The sequence below is a fragment of the Hydractinia symbiolongicarpus genome, chromosome 9 (assembly GCF_029227915.1).
Source record: "Hydractinia symbiolongicarpus strain clone_291-10 chromosome 9, HSymV2.1, whole genome shotgun sequence".
Lineage (NCBI taxonomy): Eukaryota > Metazoa > Cnidaria > Hydrozoa > Anthoathecata > Hydractiniidae > Hydractinia > Hydractinia symbiolongicarpus.
In genome coordinates, this window is record NC_079883.1 from 24,373,753 (window position 1) to 24,398,504 (window position 24,752).

Sequence of the window (24,752 nt, forward strand, 5' to 3'; positions counted from 1 at the left end):
AAAATATTTAATTTGACGGTTTTTCTGTTATTAATCATTTGTGGAACCGGTTTGACGGCTGGCGAATTAACCCAAAATGATTAATTGATGCAAAAAACAACAGTTTTTTAGAAATTTTTTTGCGAAATAATTCCTTTCAGCGAAATAAAGTTGTGTTGTGACTTTCAAAAATAATCCTCTCATTATAAGGACTTGATAAAAAACTCTAAGCGGTGTTTTAGAGAAATGGCCAAAGGGTCTCAGAGATATGAGACCTAAAAAATGCAGGTTCCTAATAGATGAATATAAAAAGTCAGTAAGTATCCTAGCCATGCATCATATCCCTCACGCCAGAAACAGCAGTAAATCAATTTTTAAATTTTGTGAAATGACTCCGTTAGTAAATTAAAAATATATTGTTGCAGTGATGTGTGTAATTGAGATCGATATGCGAGATAGTTTATGCAGCCCCTGCATCTTGTTTGAAGTTAAAAGAATTCTCAATGAAAATACACAGACCACCTTCACTTTTATTTCCCCCTGTATGTGGTTTATGAACTGATGTATATCATGGTAAATGAAAATTCGAATTTCTTTCGTTTCCAAATCCCTAAAATCCGTAAAAAAATAACGCTTAATTTATAATTAATTTCGTATAACATTAGTTTAAAGCTTTTGAAAAATTTGACTAACTTAGCTATCATAAATAGATCTCGCATACTTGCCTTCTTCGCGTGCAGTTTTAATTTCCGGTCTTTTCCAATTCTGTCTGATAAGGTTTGCTTTCGTCGGAATAGTCTTCATTGATATAAATTCCGGTGGTCTTTAATTTGTTTTTTGGTAATTTGTCGCACATGATTAGTTCTTTATCCTCGTAGTTTGGTAATTTAAACACGAAAGATCGATTTTTATATTGATCGTCATCTCCTTTTATTCTTTTACTGATTCTGTGTGCTTGATAATAATGTTTGCAGACATATTTAGGTGAGTCTTTAGCAGATAATGTATCTTCTTTTCTGTTTGAGCACATTTCTCTATATCATTTTCTGCCATCCTGCGATTTTTGTTTCTACGGGTTTCGGGTGTCAATACCCATTATCAAGACATAGCTAATGACATAAATAATTTGTTTTGTAATCAGAAGGTTTCACGTTCGAGTCTCCACTTTGACGCACTTCAAATTTAGTGTTGTCAGCCCATTTGGTGTCATCTAGTGACTGCCAACTGGCTTGTGTGGCAGGCAAGCAAGTTAGAGCAATGCTATACGTATCTCTAGCGGTAATTTAACATAGTTACAGTCGGAGGACAGGAAGAGCCAGCCGTTAGGATGGATTCCCTAAGAACGGTAAAACTTCCTGTTACTTACTTACTTACTATATGTAGCTATGAACTGCAATAAAACGTAAAGAATAAAATTATGTTTTGTCGAATCGCTAGATTGTTACGTCTATTTCTGTCTTTTAAAACTCTCAATTTATCATAAATGGCTACGCTAGAAGTTTTTCTTCATTTGAATATTCGTCGAAATTTCTATCTCTGATTTTATTTTATCAGACATGTTTATGTAACCTCGATGCCGGGGTCTGTAGCGTTTTTTGATACAAAAATGAAACGCGTACGAGTTTCATCTTCACATCAAAAAACGCTACAGGTCCTGTTGTTCATGTTTATTTCATTAATTTTTTAATCCATCGTGTCTTTCGTGAAGACTCGTTTAAAAATTATATACTACTTCTCCAAAAAAAGAATTAATCCTTGTAATTTTAATATTTTGATAGTTTAAGTATAATATAGTAATATAAACTGGTTGTAAGGCGCCTTTTAAATGCGATGCACTGTTTCTTTCGCCCATATCAGTTTTAAAACGTATAACTCAATCACGTGAGAGAACAAGGAATAATTTGTGTAAGGATTTGGAAAGAATGCGAGTGTAACAGGATACACAGGCGATAAAGACGTTATTGGAAACCTAGGCTAGGAAAAGAAACTGGAGGTAAAAGTGTGTGAAGAGTGTTCAGAGTAAGCTAACGCCGAACTCGGTTTGAAAGTATTTTGTTTAATTGACAACTTGACGTAAATAGTATATTTTTGTTGAAATTTCAACAGATTGATGCTTAGATTATACCAGAAGAGATTGTGCAGGTAATCTGGTTGATTTAAAGTCTTAAATTCAAAAAAATTGAAAAGTCATCAGTATTGATTTTTATATGCATAGAAACATAGATATAAAAGGTTTATCCATGATGCAAACGAAGACTTCTGGCGGTAGGAAAATTTAAATGAAAGGAGTATATGGTTTAAGATTTTAATACATTTGTTATACAGTTGACTCTCTCTAATCCGAATCTTAAGAAGGATAACATTTTTATTCGGATTACAGAGAGATTTGGATAGTAGAAAGTCTGTCTAATTCGAATTTCCAGGTTTCAAGGGTGAAAATACGGATAAGAGAGAAAAATCGAACTTTTTTGAAAAAAATTTTAAAAAAAGTAAGGTGAGAAATAAAGACGAATAAGTAAGTTTTCTTAACAATTTAATTAATTTTTTTTTTTTGAAAAAGTGTTCAATCTCTATTTGTTTCTTGTTACTAAGATTGTCTAAATCAATGGTCCTATTTACATTTTTTAACAGAGATTCATCAAATTACGAAAAACAAAAACATTCGAAAGTGTTAATGGTATATTTGCACTTAAATTTTGAATTATTGAGAGAACTTACCCGAAGGGACCTGAAGATTAGTTCGGATTATAGATGTTTTCGGATAACAGAGATTCGATTAGTAGAAAGTAAATTATGAAAGTTTCTCAAGGAACATTGACGGTGACTTTTAATTTGTCCGGATTATAGTAAGTTTCGGACTGTTTATACTTTGATATTTCTACCATTTTGCCACATTTATGTACGCGTAATACGTAGTGGTACTAGTAGCAGTGAAATGAAATGCTGAGTGAAGATCCAGAAGGACTCCCAGATATGTTTTCTGCGGAGTTGACAACCGAATTGGTGTATTAAGATAGAGTAAGTGATAAAGCTGATGTGGATATGATAAAATACTTAAATGAATGTTGCAAAATGGTGAGTGTTGGAAAAAAAGAATAAAAATATGATTTGTAAGAGTTCTAAAGATATGCTTATCGGTGATGGCAAAGTGATGCTGCGAGGGTTCGAAGTTTTCATGGTATGAAAACAAACCTTCGCATTTGAAAATAAAATGTTAGGAATCTATAGAAGAACAAAGTTGATTTTATTATACATAGCCTCTTAGGTAAATTTGTGCATTCTATCTTTCTATTAATTTAGCATAAAAAAAAAAAGATTATAGAAATATTTTATAAACATATTAATGATCATTAAAATATTTATTTTTAATTCGTAATATTTCCACCTCTTGCCTCTAGGCCTTAGCGCAGGTTTTCATCACTCTGATGTTCATCAACATGGAAACGAGCCTTTACGGTCTAATAACAAACCGACATACAGTTAACTACCGGTAACTCGACCTCCAGGAGACCGAGGGTAAACAAAGCTCCAATAAGTCGAATTTAGTCTAAAATAAGATTATAGTTCAAGTTAAAGAGATTTTTTCAAGAGATGCAGTTACTGGGAATTTTGACAGTGATAAAAGGCATTCACGTCCCTGTGTAAATTGAATTTTCCCTGACAGACAACATCATCTGTCAATATTACATCAGGAGTTAATAAAAACTAAAAAATCTAGCTTTTGATTTCCTTTTATCGAAAAAAAGTTCGAGTTATCTGAAGAAATTTCCTTCAAAGGGGGACGAAATATTGGTCGAGTTAACGAACGTTCGAGCTATCCGAGTTTGAGTTAACCGGAGTTATTTTATAAAAAAGTATTAACGAAAAAGTTAATGCTTTTTTCAAATTTAAAAAAAGTTCGAGTTATTCGGTGTTAGAGTTACCGGGAGCTAACTTGATATTTAATTGTCGTTTGAGAACTCCGTTTTATGGTAAAAAAGTCAAGGGAATGGAATTTCTATTGTTCGTATTGTTTGTCTATTTTATTCATAATAATTGATTATTGTTCCGCTGGGTCCAATTATTATTAAAGTGTATTCTCAATTTATATTCGGAAGATGTGGATTAGTTCAAATTTCAGCATAACTAAAACCAGTTGTTATTATTATTAGTGTTTAAGAAATAAAAATCTTGGTATCAAGAAGCAAATACGAATAGAAAACCAGAGCTAAATATTGTGTCCAGCTTACTTGGAATATTAATCCTGTTATTAACGAATTTACAAAGAGTGAAGGAAAGAAGATATGACGTCGTCGGTTCTTCTGTTTTGTTTTGGTCGATGCAAACGCAAAGACGAAGAAGAAGTAAGACCAACATCTATCGTTTGCTTTGAACAGTTCTTAAAAGCAAAACGTTGCGTCATAAAAGGTAGCACCAACAACTTAAGCGACAAATTTGAGACAAGTGAAGAAGAGAAAACAAATATTGATATTTTGGAAACATTGAAAGTAAACGCATCTTTGTTTTTATTTTAAGTGGCCAACTTGGTGTGTAGATAATTTGAACTTTTAGTCATAAACCTGTATAATATTCTCTAAAAAGGGAATTGGTCTTCGTATCACTATCATCTCTTGCTACAGGTTGAGAACTTGCTTTCTACAAGTTTTTTTAGTATATTTTCTGCCTGTTTGCTTTCAGATCAACATGTGGACTAATTAGTTTGACTTGCTTATTAGTAAAGAACGCCAAAATAACTCTGATTTGAATAAAAAGTAAAAAATGTACCCTAAAAATATTTTATTTCGTATTGTAATAATAGTTATTGTAATTATTTTACCCTGAACATTAATCAACACTATTAATTGTAATAATTAACACTTTTACTTGTTTACGACTTTAACTTTTTTTGTAAACCTTACGACACGTTGGAAAATGAACAAAAAATTTCCCACATAGAGAATTACCTCCTCCCCACTTTAAAAATCGTGTCGTATGTTCTGTATTTCGTTTTTATTATTCATTGTTTAATGTATGTATATGTATATATATTATAAGGTAATATACTTTGATAATGGTATAGGATGCAACATGCTTCAATAAAAAATGCATAGTTTTTTAAATGTAATTATTCTTTCTTATGAAGCTCCAAAAAGGTTTTTATTGTTCCCCACGAAATTTAGAAAAGATTTGATTTAAAAATTTTACAGAATTTTGTTTCAATCCTTCAGTTTTCAGAATGACAAATGCACATGCGCAACGACTTCACTTTCAAAACCATCGGGAAAACATTTTCCAACTAACTGGCTAACGGTCGTCAAATAAAATTCTTAACACACGATACTTTGAAAATTTCCACAGCAGAGCAAGATTACCTCGCGACAAAAACCGTTCTTTAAAAGTGTTGTCAGATTCATACACGTTTTTGCCACCAAGAAAAATAAAAAAAGTAAAATTCCGAGGTCGTTTTATTAGAAAAAGTGTGCTAACAATTTTCTTAATTTTGACGAGGCCTATTAAAACATGATTTAGATAAAAAAGATAGATAGTTTTTTGCAGTTATTTTGACACCACAAAGAGACTTCATCGACATATATCATATAGTATTCTCTCTGATTAACTGACACTCTAAAAGGCGGACACCTCTGATTAGCGGACATTTTGGTCTTACACCGGCCGTTTTCTAATGAAAGTCTCATAAAAACTTTCAAAAAAGCAGGCACCTAATTAGTGGACACTCTAATTATCGGACAATATTTTTTGCACCAAAGAGCAAATATGGCTTTTTTTTCTCCAATTAGCGGACAGTCCAAAAAAATCAAAAGCGAGCAAAGAAAAATAGACAAAATTGAATAGTTTTTCTAACATTTATTTCAAACATTTTACAACTTTTGTGTCCAGTTTGCTTTTAATCTCGCCAATTTTCTTTATCAACCACTTTATCAGCTTGTCATGGCCAAAGAAAGCCATAAATAACAGGAACACCATAGCCACCTCCACGATTTAATCCCTTCCTAAGCTATTAAATGGGCGGGTAAAGCTTGGGAAGAGATTACTCCTAAAGCGAGTTAAAAACTGCTTTGCTAAATGTGGTTTTACTAAGGAAACATGTGATATCTAAGATGATGTTGTCGACGAAGAGTGTAATGAACTTTTCAATGAACTTGGTGCAGAATTTGACTCTGAAATGACTGCTGAAGAATACATTGATTTCGACATCGAAAAATGTACTTCAGTACGTGTACAAATCAGATGAAGTAGATTGGAATGTAAGCTCCCTAGAAAAATGTTTAGATGAATATATGCGAAAAAAGTTTGGAAATATAGAAGAGATCTCATTTGAAGTCATTGACGAAGATGGTGATAATTCTGTGATTAAAAAAAATAATAATATTTTCACAACGCTAGCAATGCTTGACGAGCTTATAGAACTAAACGAATAGAGAGGAAATAGAAACTCTCTCCTCCATTAAAAGGAAACTAGAGATCGTCAAGATAAATATCAGAAAACAACAATTAATTAAAGACTTTTTAACATAAAATCTTAATCTTTTGTTAAGATTTGTTTGAAAGACTTTAAAGATCTGTAAAGATTGGAAGTTTGGTTCGTTATCATTGTTAATATGATATTATTATAGTCAGTAACCCGTTGAAAAATCCACGATTTGCCCATCCTTTTAATAACTCATTGCGTGCGTCTCGCTATTTCCGGTACCATTTTGCGTGACAAACAGACGTATGCGGGTATTATAATATAGAGTCGTTAAACCGGTGAAAAATCTACGGGGTCGCCCGTCGCGTTCGCTCGTCCTTTATATTTACCCGCCGCAACAAAGTGGATAGAAACATATCGCATTTGATATTCGTGCGCATTTTAAAAATTTCGCGTTTCCGTTACGGGACGCTGCTTTCGCGGACACACAGACAGACGACGGCTATTATTAAAGAGATAGTCGTTGCCCGTGGAAAAATCCACGGGTTCGCCCGTCCTTTAAATTTACCCATCGCAACAAAGTGGATAAAAATATATCGCATTTGATATTCGTGTCTCCGTAACATCATTTTCTAACTCAGCGGGGGGTCCGCGCAGAGACAGACAGACTGGAAAAATCCACGGGGTCGCCCGTCCTTTATATCACGTATTTCGTGCTTCCGTAATACGACGTTTTTCTCACAGACAGACAGACAAAATACGGCTATTATTAAAGAGACTAGTCGTTAGCCCATGGAAAAATCCACGGTTTCGCCCGTTGCAACAAAGTAGACAAAATATATCGCATTTGGTATTGGTGTACATTTTAAAAATTTCGTATTTCCGTTACGGTACGCGGCTTTTGCGGACACACAGACAGACGGACGACGGCTATTATTAAAGAGATAGTCGTTAACACGTGGAAAAATCCACGGGGTCGCCCGTCCTTTATATATCGCATTGCGTGTTTGCGTAACAGGACGCGGTATTCGCGGACACACAGACAGACAACGGCTATTATTAAAAAGATTTGTTATTTTTCCTTTTTCCTTTCTAATTTGCGGCATAAAACGTAAATTTTCCAAAAGGCGGACACTTCTAATTAGCGAACAATTGGTCATACACCGATGGTGTCCGCTAATTGGAGAGTATACTATATATACAAGAAAATATAAAATAACGCCATGTCCACCTTTCATTCGTCATCTAAAATGGCGACTGTTCTGTTGAAATTGGCCATATTTAAATAGTCTTCCAATGTTTTAGAATAACCTACTCGATATTTGTCCAACTTCTCACACAAGTGTTATTGTTACTACGATGATTGATGAGAGATATGTGAAAAAGTTTCTAACTTAAAAATTTTACAAGTAGTAAAAGGTCTTATTTTTTTTGGAAGGCGACTAGTCAGTTTTCTACAAAGAAATTTCTTCTATATAAAAAAAGTGTATCAACATAAAAACTAATGTCACCTTTGCCATTATACGTTAGGAATAAGGATGTAAGTCTTGTTAGTAGCAATTGTGGGCAACCTCGATTCCAGGGCCTGTAGCGTTTTTTATAACAGGCCATGGGATTGAGGTGGAGTTGTGGGGTTAATTCTAGGCATAAAATCATGCTCAACCAACACGGATTCTACAAACTGGAGATTCCTGACCATACACTGTTATAATAACTGCGTAGTCTTGTTACAATTATCTAAGTGGCCATATTGTATTCTAAATTTTTCAGAAACAGTGTATTTTAACTTCCCATATTTAAACAGCCATCATAAGAAACTGAGTTTAAAATAAGGTCTAATTGTTAATGACCCCTCTTTTTTAGGATAGCTAAGCTTAGTATTATTTTCATCATCCTAACATCGTAAATAAATATCATTGTAGGAAAGCTGAAGGTTTTAAATTTGGAAAAAAAATTAAGTTAGCTACAACACGCTTGGGCCTCCCTAGTCAGTATATTTCCCTCAAGTAGTTTGCCTTAATGAATCTCTTTACAAACGTAAACAGCAACTTGAGACCCAGGACTTTGGTTTAATAATAGAGAGATATGTATAAAAGGATTTTTAACTAATCTCTTAATAGTTTAACTCACAATAAAAATTGTAATAAGATATTTAAGTTAATAGCTTAGTTAAAAAATAAAATAGAAACAATTTTAACAGACATGTTGTTTACTGGTGACAGTGTTGTAGTAGCTCGCCTAATTTTCGCTTAATTTTAATGTAACAACAACAACAACAACAACAACATTAAGAACAACAACATCAACAACAACAAACAATGAATCAGCTTATGTTTTACATTTTTAACAAGAGGCGCAAGAAGGAAGTAAAAACTCTACAAAAAGCTAGCACAAATCAATAATTTAAAACCCTGTCCTAACTTCACAAACTATCCAAATGACGTCAGTATGGCCAGGGATGAATGTTGTAACCTTAGCAACGACAGCACAAACGCAACAGGGATGAATAAAAGAAAGAAAAAAAAGAAGAAATGAGTTTGAAAGTTTGAAAAAAAGAATTAAATATTAACTTTGCTGTTCGATATTTTGCAGAACCAAGCCTGCACATAAAAGCTACTATTTTGAAGGGCGACATCTTCGAAAAGACATACTATAAAACGTTCTGAAAACAAGAATATTGTTTGGATATGCGTTGGAAATCACCTCTAACCGTGAAAATAATTTTCTGAGTTAAACTGGGAAAGGAAAGATATATGTTAATATTTGTTAAACTTTTTCTGCAGACTTTCTTTTAAATCGCGATGAACCAAATCTAACCAAGGAATCCATTTTCTGTTTATGTTGTGTATTCAGCTTTTTTGCCAGACCGATACTTAGCTTGGTTAACCATATTATAATTATGGGAAGATAAAATGTTGTAACTGAATAAGCGAGTAAATTTAACATCAATATATTCTTTCTAATTCTATATTATTATATACAATGAAAAGTTGTTTTTCCGGTTTCAAAATAAAGAATGAAAATACAGTGAAGTATAAATATATACAAATCTATATACAACAATATAATATTGCATAGCAATTTCTTGAAATTAAATGGGTCTATACTTCGTTATTTTTTAGTCGCATTATTTTTAGTATTCTTTTCCTCAAAACAATAAGTAAGAAAATTCAAATTTTTAAAATTTTCCAAACCAGAATTTTTCGTAAAACATATTCCATAAAGAAATAAAAAACGTATTCATAAAAACAAGATTTTAAATTTTCTATATACAAAACTGTAAGAAAAAAACAACAACTTTTCTATCAAAAGTAATGAAAACAACATATTTACAAATTTATATACGTATACATATATACATCAAATGTATACCAGGCATATATGGATGTGTACTATATAACATACTATACAATACAAAATTGGTATATGTACAGTATTTGCATGCATGAAACGCACTATAGTGCTCGCATGCATGGTATAGATATATATATACAACTTTATATATGTTCATAAAAAATGTTTTTCTAAAAATTCTCTAAGATCTATATGTACAAAATGTATGCTGTATATTTAGGTTAGGTATAATGTAATGGAATATTTGAACATCTCGAGCTGTTTATTAACAATCAGAGACTGCAAAATCTTCTTTCGATATTTTGTCTTTCCTGCAGCGGTCTCGATGAGTCATATCTGTTCGTGTAGTATCGCTTGTCTTGATGTGTTTCTTAGCGTTCGTGTATCGATTGTGTAAGCATACGATAAAATCTTCGTTTTCTTCATTATCATATTTCGAGATTCTCATCGTAACTTCTTTTCGTTTTTTCATTCGCAAGCAATCGATACAGGTGAATTCATTCTCGTTTCTTTTCGATAAACGCGACTTGTAGAATTTTTTAAGAGTTTCGATAAGTCTTGTGCGTGTCCACATATGTGCTTTGTGATATGCAAAAACTTTTCTTTTTTTAAATTTTTGTTTGCGACTTATCTCAACTCTTTCTGCAGCTGAACTAATTTTTTCTTCTCTGAATGAAGTTCAAAGTCTAAGCTGGGCACTCGTGATTTTTAACTTGAATGAAACTGATAAAATATGAATGAAAATTATCTACTATGCTCATTAAAATTTGATAGGTCTTTTCAAAAAATGGTAAAATGGTGGGGAAGATGTTATATTTTATTTATCGATTTCTTTTGTTTGAACATATTAGGAAAAGAAAACATAAATAATATATTCAAAAAAAATTATTTCGTATTATAGTATCAAATTTTTATGGTTGCGCTCTGCAACACTTTGCTGCAAGGTTGCACTCAAATCAGTTTGATGACGATCCGCTCGAATTACGTCATTCAACAAGTGTCAAAAATCCGTTGCAGTCCGAAATTCGTGTTTCTCTGAAATGCCTAAGATGTTTTCAAACCACGTAGGACGACAAAGTCACAAATAGAACAATGAATAAATAAACAGAACTTGCCAAAAAAGGGAGTTGATTGTGAGAGTGGAAATTGGTTGACCTTATTTATAAAATATTTCCCAGCGTTCCTTTCTATCACCTGACCTAGATTTCCCAATTTGTTACCAGTTTTCTAGCTAGCGTCGTGTACCAGTTTCCTTTAGGAGAAGCAAAAAGGATGTGTGTCTAGGTTGACTTGCGCTATATTGTAATGATAAATGCTTCTCTCTGAAAATAACGTTTGATCAACTTTTTCAAAATTTTTAAAGCTAACACATTTAACAGGTTTAACATGCACATAGTCCTTACTCCTCTGTTTGCTTTTCTTACCTAACATAAATTTGGCATAAAGATAGAGCAACCTCGTCTTCAGTCCTTTTTTAGATTGTGATTAGAGGACTACGAGAACTGCAAAAGGTTATTGTAAAACTCGACTTAAATGTCGACAGCCTCTCTGAGACGTTAATGTTAAGCCTCGCTTTCAAATAGAGAATAAATTATAAGACATCAAAAAATAGTTGTAGCAGTTTGATGACATGTGATAAATATTTACGCTTCCCATCCTTGGAGAAGCGTTGTGTGTTCTACGAATGCACTGCACTGTTAACAAAGGCATTGTTTTGGTGGAGTGCAAAAAGGTTTTATTCCAGTGGCGGATCCTAAATAGTTACTCATTTTTCCAACCTCGTCCCCAGGTCTCTTTGTTCTCAACAGCGTTGGGCTTTCTATTAGTTTTTCGTTTCGCCTCCGCGGCAAACAGTGCTGGGGTTAATCTTGATTATTTTTTTAACTCTTTTCTATATTATGTTTAGTTTACGAACACGGATATCTTTTCTGCAACTGCCCCAAATGAAAACCTCTACTTTCCATACAGTGGACTCTATCATTATTATTCTCGTCTCAAGAGCTGTTTTATATAAACCTTTAATATAAACCTCAAAGAGCCCTGGGCATGAGAATGCTCCATCATTCGGTGTCACGCAACAGTTTTATTCTAATCTAATGACTTCTTTTTTCCTCATTTCTGCACAAACAAAGGTGAAGCACATCAACTTTTGTCCTCTTCTACATCCTCTCAGCTAATCCAGCAGCATAAACATTCGAAAGGCAGTAGCAATGATAAATGATATAACCTAAAATGATCCTAATAATTGTGTGTAAAAATCTTCGATCTCAAAGCGGCATCCCAATACCGTGATCCTACAGCCTCTACAGTGAATGTTCTACAGGCGCTTTACGTTCCATTTAGATTTATGCCTATAGAAAATCTCTGGATTTTTATCAGGGAATATCGAGCAAGTAATGAAGTTGATGAGTTTATTCACAAAAGCTACACACGCATTGGAAGTCCTTTTGACGATTACGTTTAGTGACACATGCCCTGCCTAATTTTATTGCTGAATAACGAAGTCACTTACTTTTAGAAAGGCTGAGGACGAGATTACTGTTGAGCACAAAGTTTATATGTTTTGCGCAAGGAATATCTTTTTTCTTTTCGCTTGTTGATGACGACTCCAACTTCGAATCCAGTACTTTTCCTTCGTCTAAACTTGTAAAAAGACGAAAAAAACATCGGAACGAGGTTTATTTTAGTGTTTAGTGTTTTCAAAATTGCTGTTATGAAAGTTTCCATGGTTTAAAATCTTTATCATTTAAAAATCAACATACTAATTCCAAACATTTTTTCACATCTTTTGCTAATGAAATTGATTTTACTTTTGTAACCTAGCTAGACATTTCCGCTTAGGTGAACGCCCACAACGGGTCTCCCATTTTACTTCAAATACACTATATGCGCGGAAAACCTCAAAACATTTTCCGCAAAGAAAAATAGTTGAGAACCCGAAGTTGAAATTCAAAATTACCATGACGATAATAAAAGAGAATTGGTAATCAATATATTGACCTTTGTATCCGAACGAAGCGACCTACATTTTTTAATTTTACACCTTCAAAAAATGCCTAAGAAAAACAAGAAAACATTTCATGTTGTTTTCAGCAAGGCTTTTTTGTTATATAAAAAGTTTTTTGTTATCCTTACTTGGTAAAGATTGATATTTTTTACATAATCGGAAATTACTCGGCAATTGTTCGGCACATCCTCGGCCCATCCTCATAACAACTCGAGAATGCTTTCATAATTTGTTTACAATAATAACATATGAATTTGTTTACTATTATTTTGTGGTTGCCATGGGAGTCCAAACAGGACGTAGAAAGTAATCTGAACAGAGCTATTGAGATTATCCGAGCTTAGAAGCTCGTCCCCATCGTCTCAACCCAGTAAATCCGTTTAGGATCTGAATGTGAAACTTATTTTTAGAGAAATCCTCGTGAGAAATCTTTGTGGGAAATCAGACCGTTGTGTTGCGACAACATTCCATAAGAAAAATACCGCAACAACTTATCTTGATCCACCTTACATAGGGCGAAGATTTTCACACACGATTATCCTGGTTATGAATACATGAACTGATCACATAATTGGATGATGATTGTACTTATCAGTCAAATATGACGTCAGAAGGAGGGACACCCTTTAGAATTTTTAAAAGTTACGCAGCTAATTTAGTTCAGGTTGTGTAAGTTTAATAGCAAAACCATTTGGTTTTAAGTGTTCTTTTATGTATATAAGCGGTTCTCACAAAGTACAAGAAGGATTGTTTTTTTGATCTAATAATGCCCTTTGAAAATTTGCAAAAGCAACGACTTTACTCTTTTCAGTTCTTTCGAGTTCGTCTATTTGATTTTTAGTGACTCTGCTTTCATTCAATTTTCTTCAAATCAATTGAAACTGATCTGCTTACAGCCTTGTGCTCAGAGAATTTTGACTTTTGATGACTTTTTTTAATTTTTTTTAAACAGACCCTGAACACGACATATATCTTTGTACGTGTCCGCTATAGAGAGGCTCAAAAGATTTTTACGATATTAGAATACGATCGACTTTAAAATGCAAACACATTAATACTGCAACATTGCACTCCTGATGTATATGTTGCAATGCTTGTAATGAAATTAGTATTAATTAAATGTACGAAATGTTTTCACTGGTTTTCACAGTAAACCATTAATACTTTAATAACAAAATAACACCCTTAAGCATGCCACAAATCACATGATTATGGTTACATCAACATTCTACAACTTTGGCTTTAGTATTTACGACCACATATAAATATCTTAAATGGGCTGTAATGAGTTTCATAATATCGATACTCATTGTCATGAAATTTCAGCTTGGGTATCTGCATCTTAAATGAGCAGCTGTACTGCATTCTCTTCATTCAGATTTTTGCCTCACTAAAGTATCCCTGACATCAAATTTTAGGTTTTAACCGTTTGAATTGTTTGAAGCTCAGCAAAGGATTATGGGTGCTTAGTTTTTCTAGACAGCTTTTGTGAAAATCCCAGGAAATCTTAACGGATTAATATTTACTTCATTCAGAAGATTTAAACTAACAATAAAATACGGATACGTTGACAGTGAGGAAATATGGACAGGATGACAGATAACACAGATATACAGTTTTGTTTTTCTGTTTGCCAGATAGACAAAAAATTATCTTTTTTTATAGTGCTGTAACATACGTTATAATTAAAAGTGCGTTTCTTCTAATCAACTTGCTGACGCCGCGTTTTTTTAGTTGGTCATCGCGATTTCTTCTTTTATTTTCAAAATGGCGGGCTAGTATTGTTTATGATGAGTTATTGTTCATTTCGTTGTTTATCATCGCTTCGTCTATGCAAGATAAGCATATTAAACTATGGGTAGCTAAGACAACAATACGGTCATGCGTTCTTCCTTTAAAACTGCGACCCCGTGGTCATTTCATCGGCAGCTATTCATAAAAGCTTGCATCCATACTTGTTCTTTATACGTGTAATGTTCCTCACGTTCCTCTTCTTTTAATGCTTCTTTAACTACAGCACGTAATTTCTTCATCTTCATCTTTAAAGTTTTTAACTTCAAAAAAGTTAATTGTTTCTTCATATAGTATTCCGGCATTCTTCGATGGTAGTAAAGTGTTAAAAATCGTCGAGTTAATGTCCTGTGCTTTACTACTTAAAGTGTTTGGTGTTATTAAAGCTTCTAACTTGTTTTATTTATATAAGTAGATTCAATTTGTTATGAAACTTTCTTCTTGTTATTTTTAAAACGCCTACCGACCGTGTTCATAAGATTCTATCTTCAAGTGTTGTCATCGAATCTTTAATTGCTTTTATATACAGCGTGCTTAAGTATCTGTCATCTGTTAATGACTAAACACCGGAAAGTGAACGACCGTTACACAGAATCGCCGTCCCTTTTATTCTAATTATGTATTTTTATTTAAAATGATAACAATAAATCAATAAATTAATTAATATTTATTGACAAGGTTTTCGAACTTCTATTGAGATGTTTGGAAATAGGATTAGTAAAGTTTGAGAAACTTTATAAAATATTTCTTTATCTGATGCCAAAGGTTTATTATTGCAGATATTTTCCCAGGGACTTTTATCAGGGTATTAAGAGGATGGGTATTTTATAACGTCACTTTCGTGTATCACGTGTTTTTATCGAGTTATTACCGTTCAGGTATGCGAAAAAGAAAAGACATATAATGTAATAAATAGACAGAGTATGCTGCGGTTAGCTGTTTTCGCATTGCACATCAAAAAGGAATGCGACATATATTTTTGCGCGACGTATTTGTCGTCAGTAACCTTTTATAGCATAAAGTGCAATTCTTTCGTATAAATTATATCTGTTTTATTCATCGCTGTTTTAATAGACAGCGATGAGATAGCGGACCTACTACGTATGTTGTGATAATGTTTGTGTGTATTACGTTATCGCACGACAACTTCGTACTCAGGTTACCAGAGTTTTCTGTGATTAAACTTTTACCATTTTACATAATCTGTAGATATGCAGTATTTTCTTATTTTTTTTGTGGTAACAATTTTTTACGTCCATATTTATAGGGTTTTCTGTCAACACGATGCTTTGTTAATAACACGTCCAAAATAAGACTCGTAGTCTTATTAACTAACCACGTGTTATGCACACGTGGTTGGTTATAAGTGATCAAAATTATATTCAAATCACACCTCTCCCTTAATTCCTCCTCGTCTTTTTCTTCGGCCGACAATTTAAAATATATATAAATAAAAACATAAAATATATATTCTTTTTTAATTTCACTGATTTATAATTGATTTTTTACAAAAATTTAGTACTGTAAACAAAAAAACAAAAAAATGCTAAATTAACAATAAATTTTTACTCAGAATTAAACGTATAAATTTCTACTCGGTGTTATTCCTAATCAGATCAGCCATTATTAAAGCTCAAATCTGGAGTGCTATTTAAAAATCTAAGAGCGTGGCAGCGTAAAGCGTGGAAGAATTTATTACGGGTTCTTTTCTCAATTTTCAAAATATTCAAATAAGCGTCTCCTCTAGCTCTGGTAAAATATTCAAGTAACTGTCCCAGAGTTCTTTGAGGTGAGTATTGGGTTTATTTAAAAAAAGAGCCCTGGGGAGAGAATAAAAAAGGCGCCTAATCGCATCAGTAAAAACGAAAAATCGCAATAAATTCAAATGTAACTGTAACAGTTTTAAAGTTCTTTTACAAGCAAACAAACAAAAAAATTTCTTTTTGAAATAATTATGTTGTTATTTTTATTTATTTTTTTTTCGAACTAATCATAATGTTGAGGTATCTTCCTTCCTCTTCACTTCTCTTTTACTTATCTCCTTTTGGATTATTATTTATGAACATTAAGCGAGACAAAAAGTTGATAAACCAAAATAGACTCTCGGCGCATATGAAAAGCTAAGGGATGGGAGCTAAAAAGTAGCCCTGAATTTAAAAGAAGAATTTTTTTATTGGATTTTCGTAAAAGTAAATTATCGGATTTTATTTCATTGTTATTTCGTCAAATTGTAATAATTATACTAATGATGTGACTAACGTTAAAAAAATCTTCGTAAGCAAAGTTTTTATAACAAAATATGTTTTTGTTTATTTAAATTCTATTTCTTTTTATTTTATTTTTTTCTTAGCTTTAAGTAAAAAAGAGTGAACACATCATTCCTGACCGCAAATATCTGAAGCTGTTCCTGGACACAAAGCAGCTAAAGGCGGAGTGGGTAAACTATGCCATACATTATCACAAATACAAACCACAAAAAGAAAACCTTAAGAAAAGCAGTGCAAACATTGACTCTTTATGTGCATGCTTATAGATCTAAGTTAACTGAGCACTGAAACATTCGAGAATCAGAATAATGTAGCTTCGAAACTGACAAATCACCAGACTATTCTTATCCTTGTGACCAAGTTATATATATTAAAGAAATAATGAGAAATCTTAAACTATTATAACTACGAGTCTTCCCACGATTGTAATAATAAACTTGTCATTAAGTCGATGTGAACTTTGAAGACTATAGGATGTCGGCATGCTATTGTCATGAAGTTGGCTATTTACAATATACGACGTCATCCATTTCTGGCTGCTTCTAATTGATTTTTGGATACAGTGAATATAACACGAATCCCAAAATTATTTAACGTCCTTTTTATTTTGTTGAAAAAGTATTCAAAGCTTTTTATAATTTTTTTTATTCGTTCCCAGATTCTTTTTTAGCACTCACGCCTATAGATACAATGTATAGGTATACCTTTTCTGTATAATGTTGTTTGTTCTTATTATAATAGTAATTTGGTCCACTTCGGTCAAAGTTAACCACAGGGTTTTCTTATTTGAAACAACCCCTGGAAAAAAGGTTGTGAATCTTCTGTTAGAACAGTAGACATTTATTTCAACTTCGTCCCCAGCGTCTTGTGACCGTTATTACGAAGCAAATTTATCAGAAAAGCAAATGCCCAGGTAACGAGTTTACGAAAGAAAGGATGCTTAGAGAAGTATAGTTGTTCTTTCATCATCTCCACACTTACTGCCTTAAAATATGATAGTCATAGAGGAGCTTTGAGAACGAGGTTGGCAACACATATTACATGTGATCAGGAGTGTATTAGTCTAAATAAATTTACATCTCAATCGCGTTGGATACTAGTGAAAGATCGTCGATATTACTAGCTACGTAAGTCTTTAAAAATAAACAATAACATTGATTGTTAAATTTAGTTTTCAATATATTTCCAACAGGTCATGAACTTTATTACTATCTTTAAAAAGGCGGAAGAAGACGAAGGATGTACCATATTTAAACACTTTTTTACACGTTCACATCTGAAACCACAATTTTTTCTTTCCAATCATCTGACGGATGTAGCAGCTGGTCACACTAAATGACATCAATTGATAATGTTTGACCATAATTTGATTATGTTGAAGACAGAATGGTCAGACACAGGAAATTTGTTGTTTTCTTTTTCTTAACAAGCCAATCCAAATCAATTTTGATCACTTATATATCTTTTAATGAGAAAGTTCAATTTCGTTACATCAAATTCTGTATACTGTATATCTTTAGACCGTAACTGTACAAATTTCCAATAGAAGTTATCAGCACAAATCATTCTTCTTCCTTATGTTTCGTCACCTTCTAAAGATTTTGTAACCAAAGCAAATAAATAATTTGGGGCATTTTTTAAAATTTCGTTATTAAATTGAAAAAGTCGAAAACAAATTATGATCAGGTTGGTTGATGACACTAAAAAATGAAACTTCGTAGCTTGAAGGCTGTAAAAACTACATTACTACGTTAAAAATGCCTTAGCGGCAGTTTTGCAATTTCCGTATAAACAATCCACGCAATGACCAGCTAAGGTCGAAAAAGTCGATGAAACAGGGGAATGCTGATATTAAAAAAAATAAGTATAGGTTAAATATTTTGAAAGTAACCAGGTAACCTGAGATTGTAAGTCCTGATTCCGTTTACAATCACTGGCAAGTGAACTTTGACAAGTTCGTAGTGCTCGTGTCTTTTATTGACAGTGTTGTGTTATGGGATATTTTGGCAGTATACGTTCTGAGATATCATAAGACGAGAATAAAATGATAGGTAGATATGATGGAACTTTTCCGTATTGCTCTTCATTGCTCTTACAACGGTAAACTATGTATCGTTGATCAGCATTCTTTCTGAAAAATCAAATCTGCTTCATTGATATTACATGTCTCTGACAAAGAGTTTAAGGTTTTGGTTCAATTTGAGCTCTACCAGACCAGGCATTGTATTGCCTATCAATCGATGTGAAATAAAGATTTTAATTTCTCTGCAGCTCTATTCAAAAGAATTAGCCAGCAACTTTATATACTATATATCCATTATCGGCAACAAACTATGACCTTCAACCTCGTACCCAGTGCATCTTGTTTTTTTTCTGACATCGAGATGGCGATGCAAACATATTGATATTGCCGTCCCAATGTTAGAAAAGACACAAGATGCCCTCGGGACAAGGTTGCATAACCTTAATATTTTTGCTGATTTTTTTTTAGCTAAAAATGAAATAAAGCAATCATCGTACAAACGAATCTTTTCCTCCGACGAATCAAATTCTACCTTTAAAAAAGTTACGATTCAAGCATGAAATATAGTAAAATTATAAAAAGATCAAGTTGAGATGGAATGGTAACCAGGTTGCCGAGCGTTTGCTTCTAGGGTAATATTTCGTAAGTACGAACGACTCAGCCAATGTAGAATACTGTAAAAATCTGGATTGATTTGCTGTTTCTGATCAGTATGAGAAGAGGTATCTTAGGTGGTTACCTCACATGAGAGTTTTGAATTCACTACACAATCCACTTTCTCAGAACCCTCATTGATAGCAGTACCAATAGATCATTTTGGGTAAAAAATTTTAATAAATAAACAAAATTCTGCCCATTCTTGTCTCCAGATCTCCAAAGTATAGAACGAGCTGTTTGTTTTTGCTAAAGCCACTGAATAATTGCTTTACTGAGGCCGCTATACTCGCCAAATTATTACAAGGATTTTTCTGAGAATTTCTCTTATTATTTGGTGATGTGTTCATGTATACACTGATTCTGTTGTATTTTTTCTTATTTACCCTGCTTGCAATGCTAGGAGCTGATTTTTTGCAAGATTTACATAATGTTTACACTTTTAAACTAATAAACACATAAAATCTTCTGGTAAATATGCTGTTAATGTCGTGCACAATGAAGGTGTTTCGCAACCTTGTGCCCATGGCATTTTGGCTTGTTGATAAAGTTGATAGCCTTCGTAGTAACGGCCACAAGACCCTCGGAACGAGATTGGCTGTTTCGTTCACGTGCCTACAGACACTTTCCGCTAGTGCATTTTTGTTTTGAAACCATGACTAAGCTTTGAAAGCAAAAAATAGTACAGATTAAGAAAAATCAGTCCAAGAAAATTGATTACTTTCTATGCCTCTGATATGCATGTGTACTCACCCGTATGTCTTCAAGAGGACCATGGAAAAAGGGTAGATTTGTGTATACTTCTACATTTAAACTTTTCTTACCAATACCGCTATTTTAGAGTTCTGAAACAGTCTAATTTTATTTATAGAATAATGATACCATTTTCCGAAAAAATTAACTTTAGCATCAAGTATTTCATTCCGTTAATCCTATTTTAATACGATCGGATACCGCATCAGTCACAAAGATTTACATCCCATCCTTAATGGTTTTTTAATGAGAAATGTTGTAATTACTGTTACAACTTCTCTTGCGAGAGGAAATCTAACTTATTAAAATGAAGTGCTGCCCATATTTCGTATTTCGCAAACTGTGATTTGATTTAAAAATATTATAGTTTTTGAAACGTTTTATTATTTGGGTAGGTATTAAAAAAATGAAATCGAAAGGTTTCAGACAAGTAATTTTCGGATGTAAATCATTTTTTGGAGAATCGTATTAAAAAAGGATTAACGAAACTTGTTGTTAAAGTTAATTTTTTCGGAAAATGGGATCATTATTCTATAAATAAAATTAGAACCCTAAAATGGTGGTATTACGAAGAAAAGCTTAAAATAGTCGCGCGCATGAGGAAGAAACGTGTGTCTTATATGAGGTAAATCTTCCAAACTCTCTGCGACTACAAAACTATAGGAGTTTGTCTTGGTATAAGTTATCGTGCGAAAGATATGGAACAAAATATTCGTCACTTCAACCTCCTCATGATATGCTCGCATTCCACCCAATCTGAAATATGTTGTATGTTCACGTGAATGCATATATTAGTCTCAGTATTTGTTTTTTTTGTTTTCTTTAGTTTCACGCGATCTAATTTTCTCGCACTTTCTGAAAAGAAATATTCCGCACATATTAAATTTTCGCGCAGCAAAATTCGCAAAAAAACACTATTTTGCGCAACAAATTGTAAGTTCACTTCACACCCTTGCCCCAGGGTTAGTTTACGTCTATGATATTCAGTTGGGCTAGACCCTCGTGAATATTTACTGAGAAAAAATAAGTCATATTTTGTTTACGTCTAAACTTATTGTCAGCCTAAATCTTTGTCACCTTATTGAAATTTCATAACTTAGAAAAAAAAAATTGGAGTACAAAGTTATTGTAATTGCTTCTGTTCCTATTATATTTCTATAAAACAAATGAGCTTCCTGGTTAAGATTGAAAGGTCTGAGAATGCAAGCTGATGTAAAAATAACCTCTAAAGTGCTGTTGTTTAAGCAGCCTAATTCAATCGATAGATAGTTAACTAGATTTCGTGGGAAAATCAAATGGAACATAAGAAAAGTCATCAATAATAACATGCAAGTTAACAAAGAATAAAAAACCCATTCTCGACTCCAGAGCTCTTTGAGATGAACCTCGGGTTTTATTCTCAAAGAGCTCTGGAGATGAGAATGTAAAATCCAGACGTTCATAATCACCCAAGCAAAATGTTAAGATAAGCATATTCATAGGATGCTTTAAACTTTTTGTTTAACTTTATCTTTAATATTCTTATACAGAGCTTTCTTAAAGAAAAAGGGATGAATATTAAAACACATAGGTACATCATGTTAAACTTCCTAAATTACCACAACTATATAAATCTAAACCCAATGCTACAGAAATTAGGAAGTTTAAAAATTGCCGATCTTATCATGTTGATGTGGGTAATCTTTCAGTGGGTTGAATTTATCTTACTTGACAAAACAAGTGATTTAAGTGGTTAAGGAACTTGGCTGGGGAATGTGTTGATAACAGAAAAATCCCTTTTTTAAAGAAAATACCTTGGCAAAACATAGTTACCAACAATGGCTACAAATAACAAACTTTTAAAAGATAATTCAACTTCCTTAGCTTTCCCCTACAATCCCTTTTGTTTTTGTTTTTATATGTCCGCGCGATAAAGTGCTATAGAAGTTCTACGCTTCCGCGTAATAACGCATATAAATAGAGGCCTAAACTTTCTCAAATCACTACATTGCAACTAAAGTGCCGTATGACCTCAGCTGGAAGCAAGAATCCGTCAAAATATGTCGCCATCGAAACTTATTCTACTTTTAATCGTCGTTACATTGATAGCAAACGTTGAATGCTGGCGTCGGCGACGTCGGCGCCGTCACAGATGTCATCCAGTGAATTGTGTGACGTCCTGGGGACCATGGTCGGCATGTAATTGTTTGGGCAAAAGAACTAGGACACTAAGGATTGTGTCTCAACCATCCTGCGGAGGGGCAGCTTGTCCACGGCCGTTTACACATACAGGAACGTGTGGAACAGGGTAAGTCTACATTATCTATTGAATAGTTTTTTTTTCATAAATATTTCTGTCTCTATGTCTTCCTTCCTACTATGCGTTTAATTAAGGCATGTATCTTTTCTGATAAATACCGCTGTTACATATCCTGAATCCCACGAATATAAAGAAAGAAATACATTACAATAGTCCCTGTCCTGTATACGTGAACACGCCAAAAACAAACAGTTTCGTTTGTAAGTACGGCTAATTATTCTTGCGACTTTTTTTATAGGAGCTGCGTGTTTGGTAGTGGATATTGTGATGTTAGAACTGCCACGTGTAAATGCTTAGCTGGACGAACTGTAAGTATGAGCAAAAATTATCACATAGTAGTAAAGTAAACTGATCGGTGGTGTTTTATGCGCTTTTGTAGCTTAAATGCTAACCCCGTTCACATAATGCATTTAATTATTGATTAACTACAAAAATATTTGCTATTTTTTATATTTACTTTTGTTGTTTTATGTATATGTTACGGAGATTGTGATAAATTCAGGAGTTATGCATAATAACACCCTAACCCTTATACATGATGCCAGGGAGTATGTCCCCGTGACATAAAAAACATTCGTCAATTAGGATCTAGTACTTTATTTTTTTCGTTATTTAACCGCTTAAGCCCTCTTAAGATTTTTGGCTTCTGGGTGTGCATCATATATTACCATCCGATTAAAATGTCTTTTAGGGAACACGATGCGAGAAACCATGCCCCGCCGGAAAGTTTGGTCTTAATTGTCGATCAACATGCAACTGCGTTGCTGGAATAGGATGTGACCCTGTATCTGGTTACTGCAAGTGCCCAATTGGACGATCTGGTCGAAGGTGCCAACACAAGTACAGGTGCCCACGTAACAATCGCTGCTACAGATTGAAGCCAACTTTGGTCAACTACAATCTGTGTTATCTTCAAGTGAAAGTATCAAATACAGTCAGAGGTGCTCGAGTAACCTGCCCAAAAAGAACACATTATGCCAACCGGTGTCTTTGCTATCGAAATTGTCTTCCGTCAACTTTGATCAAATCGCGAACCTGTCAATGCAGTTGTCGTGCTCCAAGAAGCGCACATTCTTCTTATCGTAGAAAGTTTGTTACACAAGCTATCTGCTGTCCTCGACATCCTTTTTTTTAAAATCTAACAAGAGAAATGAAAGTGGCTAATTAGTGGCTTTTCGGATAACTTGATGGCACAAGTGGTCCTGGGAACGAGGTTGCTTCATAATGTCTACTAAAATGATATATTCTCCGACTATTTTCTTCATCTTCTCACTGTTTTCCACATCATTCTCGTTCCCAGAGCTCTTTCAGAGCTTTATCTTAAAGAGCTCTGGGACGACAATGTTTTTACGTAACTTGAGGATGCACAATGGTTTAAAATGTTAGGATGATTTTAAATAAATAAATAAATAAAGCACGTACTTAATGGATATTCCATGTAAAAAGAGCACTACTATGAAAAAAGTTTTTTTATTACCTAAGAAAAACAGCAAGAATGAAAAAATTATTTAGTAGAACCTTAATCGATTAAGTTGACAAGATTCAACTTCCCAGCGTTTACAACCGAAAACCTGTTTAACAATAAAAATTTAGAAATCGTTGCCATCTGTAATGTAATACAGATTAAGGATATGGAACACTAGAATTTAAAGGCTAGGACTGCAGCCAAAAACGCGTGAATGAAAAGCAGACTTAACTAATTTTATAATTCCATTACCCAAGCGCTTGCAATATTGTCTTCAACAAGACCGTCTTAGTAAAAAATGCATACACGGTTTGTATTCTATAAGAAACCAAGCAAACGGCCAACTAGCTAAAGTTTTTCCAAATTTTATTTTTTTATTAGAAACAGTTTATTAACAAGTTTCTACAAGATTTACTATAAGATTTTCTACAAGATTTTCTGCAAGTTTTGTCTTTTCTTCATCATCTAAAATGATGACTGTCCTGTTGACATTTTCAATTTTTTAGTAGTCTTCCAATTCCTCAGATTTCTTGTTATACCAGGTGATCATTTCTGAATGACAATAATTAATGAGAGAAATGTGTGAAAAAAAGTTTCTTACTTAAGGTTTTTACAATCTTACAAGTTGTAAAAGTTTCTTAATTTTTAGAAAGGCGCCAAGTCATTTCCTACAAAGTGTTTTTTATATAAAAAGCTGTACAGACAAAGATGAGAGAGGAGTTTTGTTTTAGCGTTACTGCAGTTACTTTCT

The 24,752-nt window shown here is 33.3% G+C and overlaps 1 protein-coding gene across 1 annotated transcript; it reads left to right on the forward strand.

The window, feature by feature from the left end:
• Positions 1–21,338: 21,338 nt before the first annotated feature.
• LOC130657349 (platelet endothelial aggregation receptor 1-like) lies at positions 21,339–23,986 on the forward strand. Its single transcript, XM_057460328.1, has 3 exons — positions 21,339–22,524; positions 22,775–22,844; positions 23,228–23,986. Exons 1-3 carry the CDS (start codon positions 22,277–22,279, stop codon positions 23,669–23,671), a joined length of 762 nt encoding a protein of 253 aa, XP_057316311.1. The 5' UTR covers positions 21,339–22,276; the 3' UTR covers positions 23,672–23,986.
• Positions 23,987–24,752: the final 766 nt, after the last annotated feature.

Excerpts from the sequence above, each read along its gene's own strand:
- LOC130657349 (XM_057460328.1), top strand. The coding sequence starts at position 22,277 with ATGTCGCCATCGAAACTTATTCTACTTTTAATCGTCGTTACATTGATA. Across the intron at positions 22,525-22,774 it reads ACAGGAACGTGTGGAACAGG|GAGCTGCGTGTTTGGTAGTG; the intron begins GTAAGTCTACAT and ends CTTTTTTTATAG. Across the intron at positions 22,845-23,227 it reads AATGCTTAGCTGGACGAACT|GGAACACGATGCGAGAAACC; the intron begins GTAAGTATGAGC and ends AATGTCTTTTAG.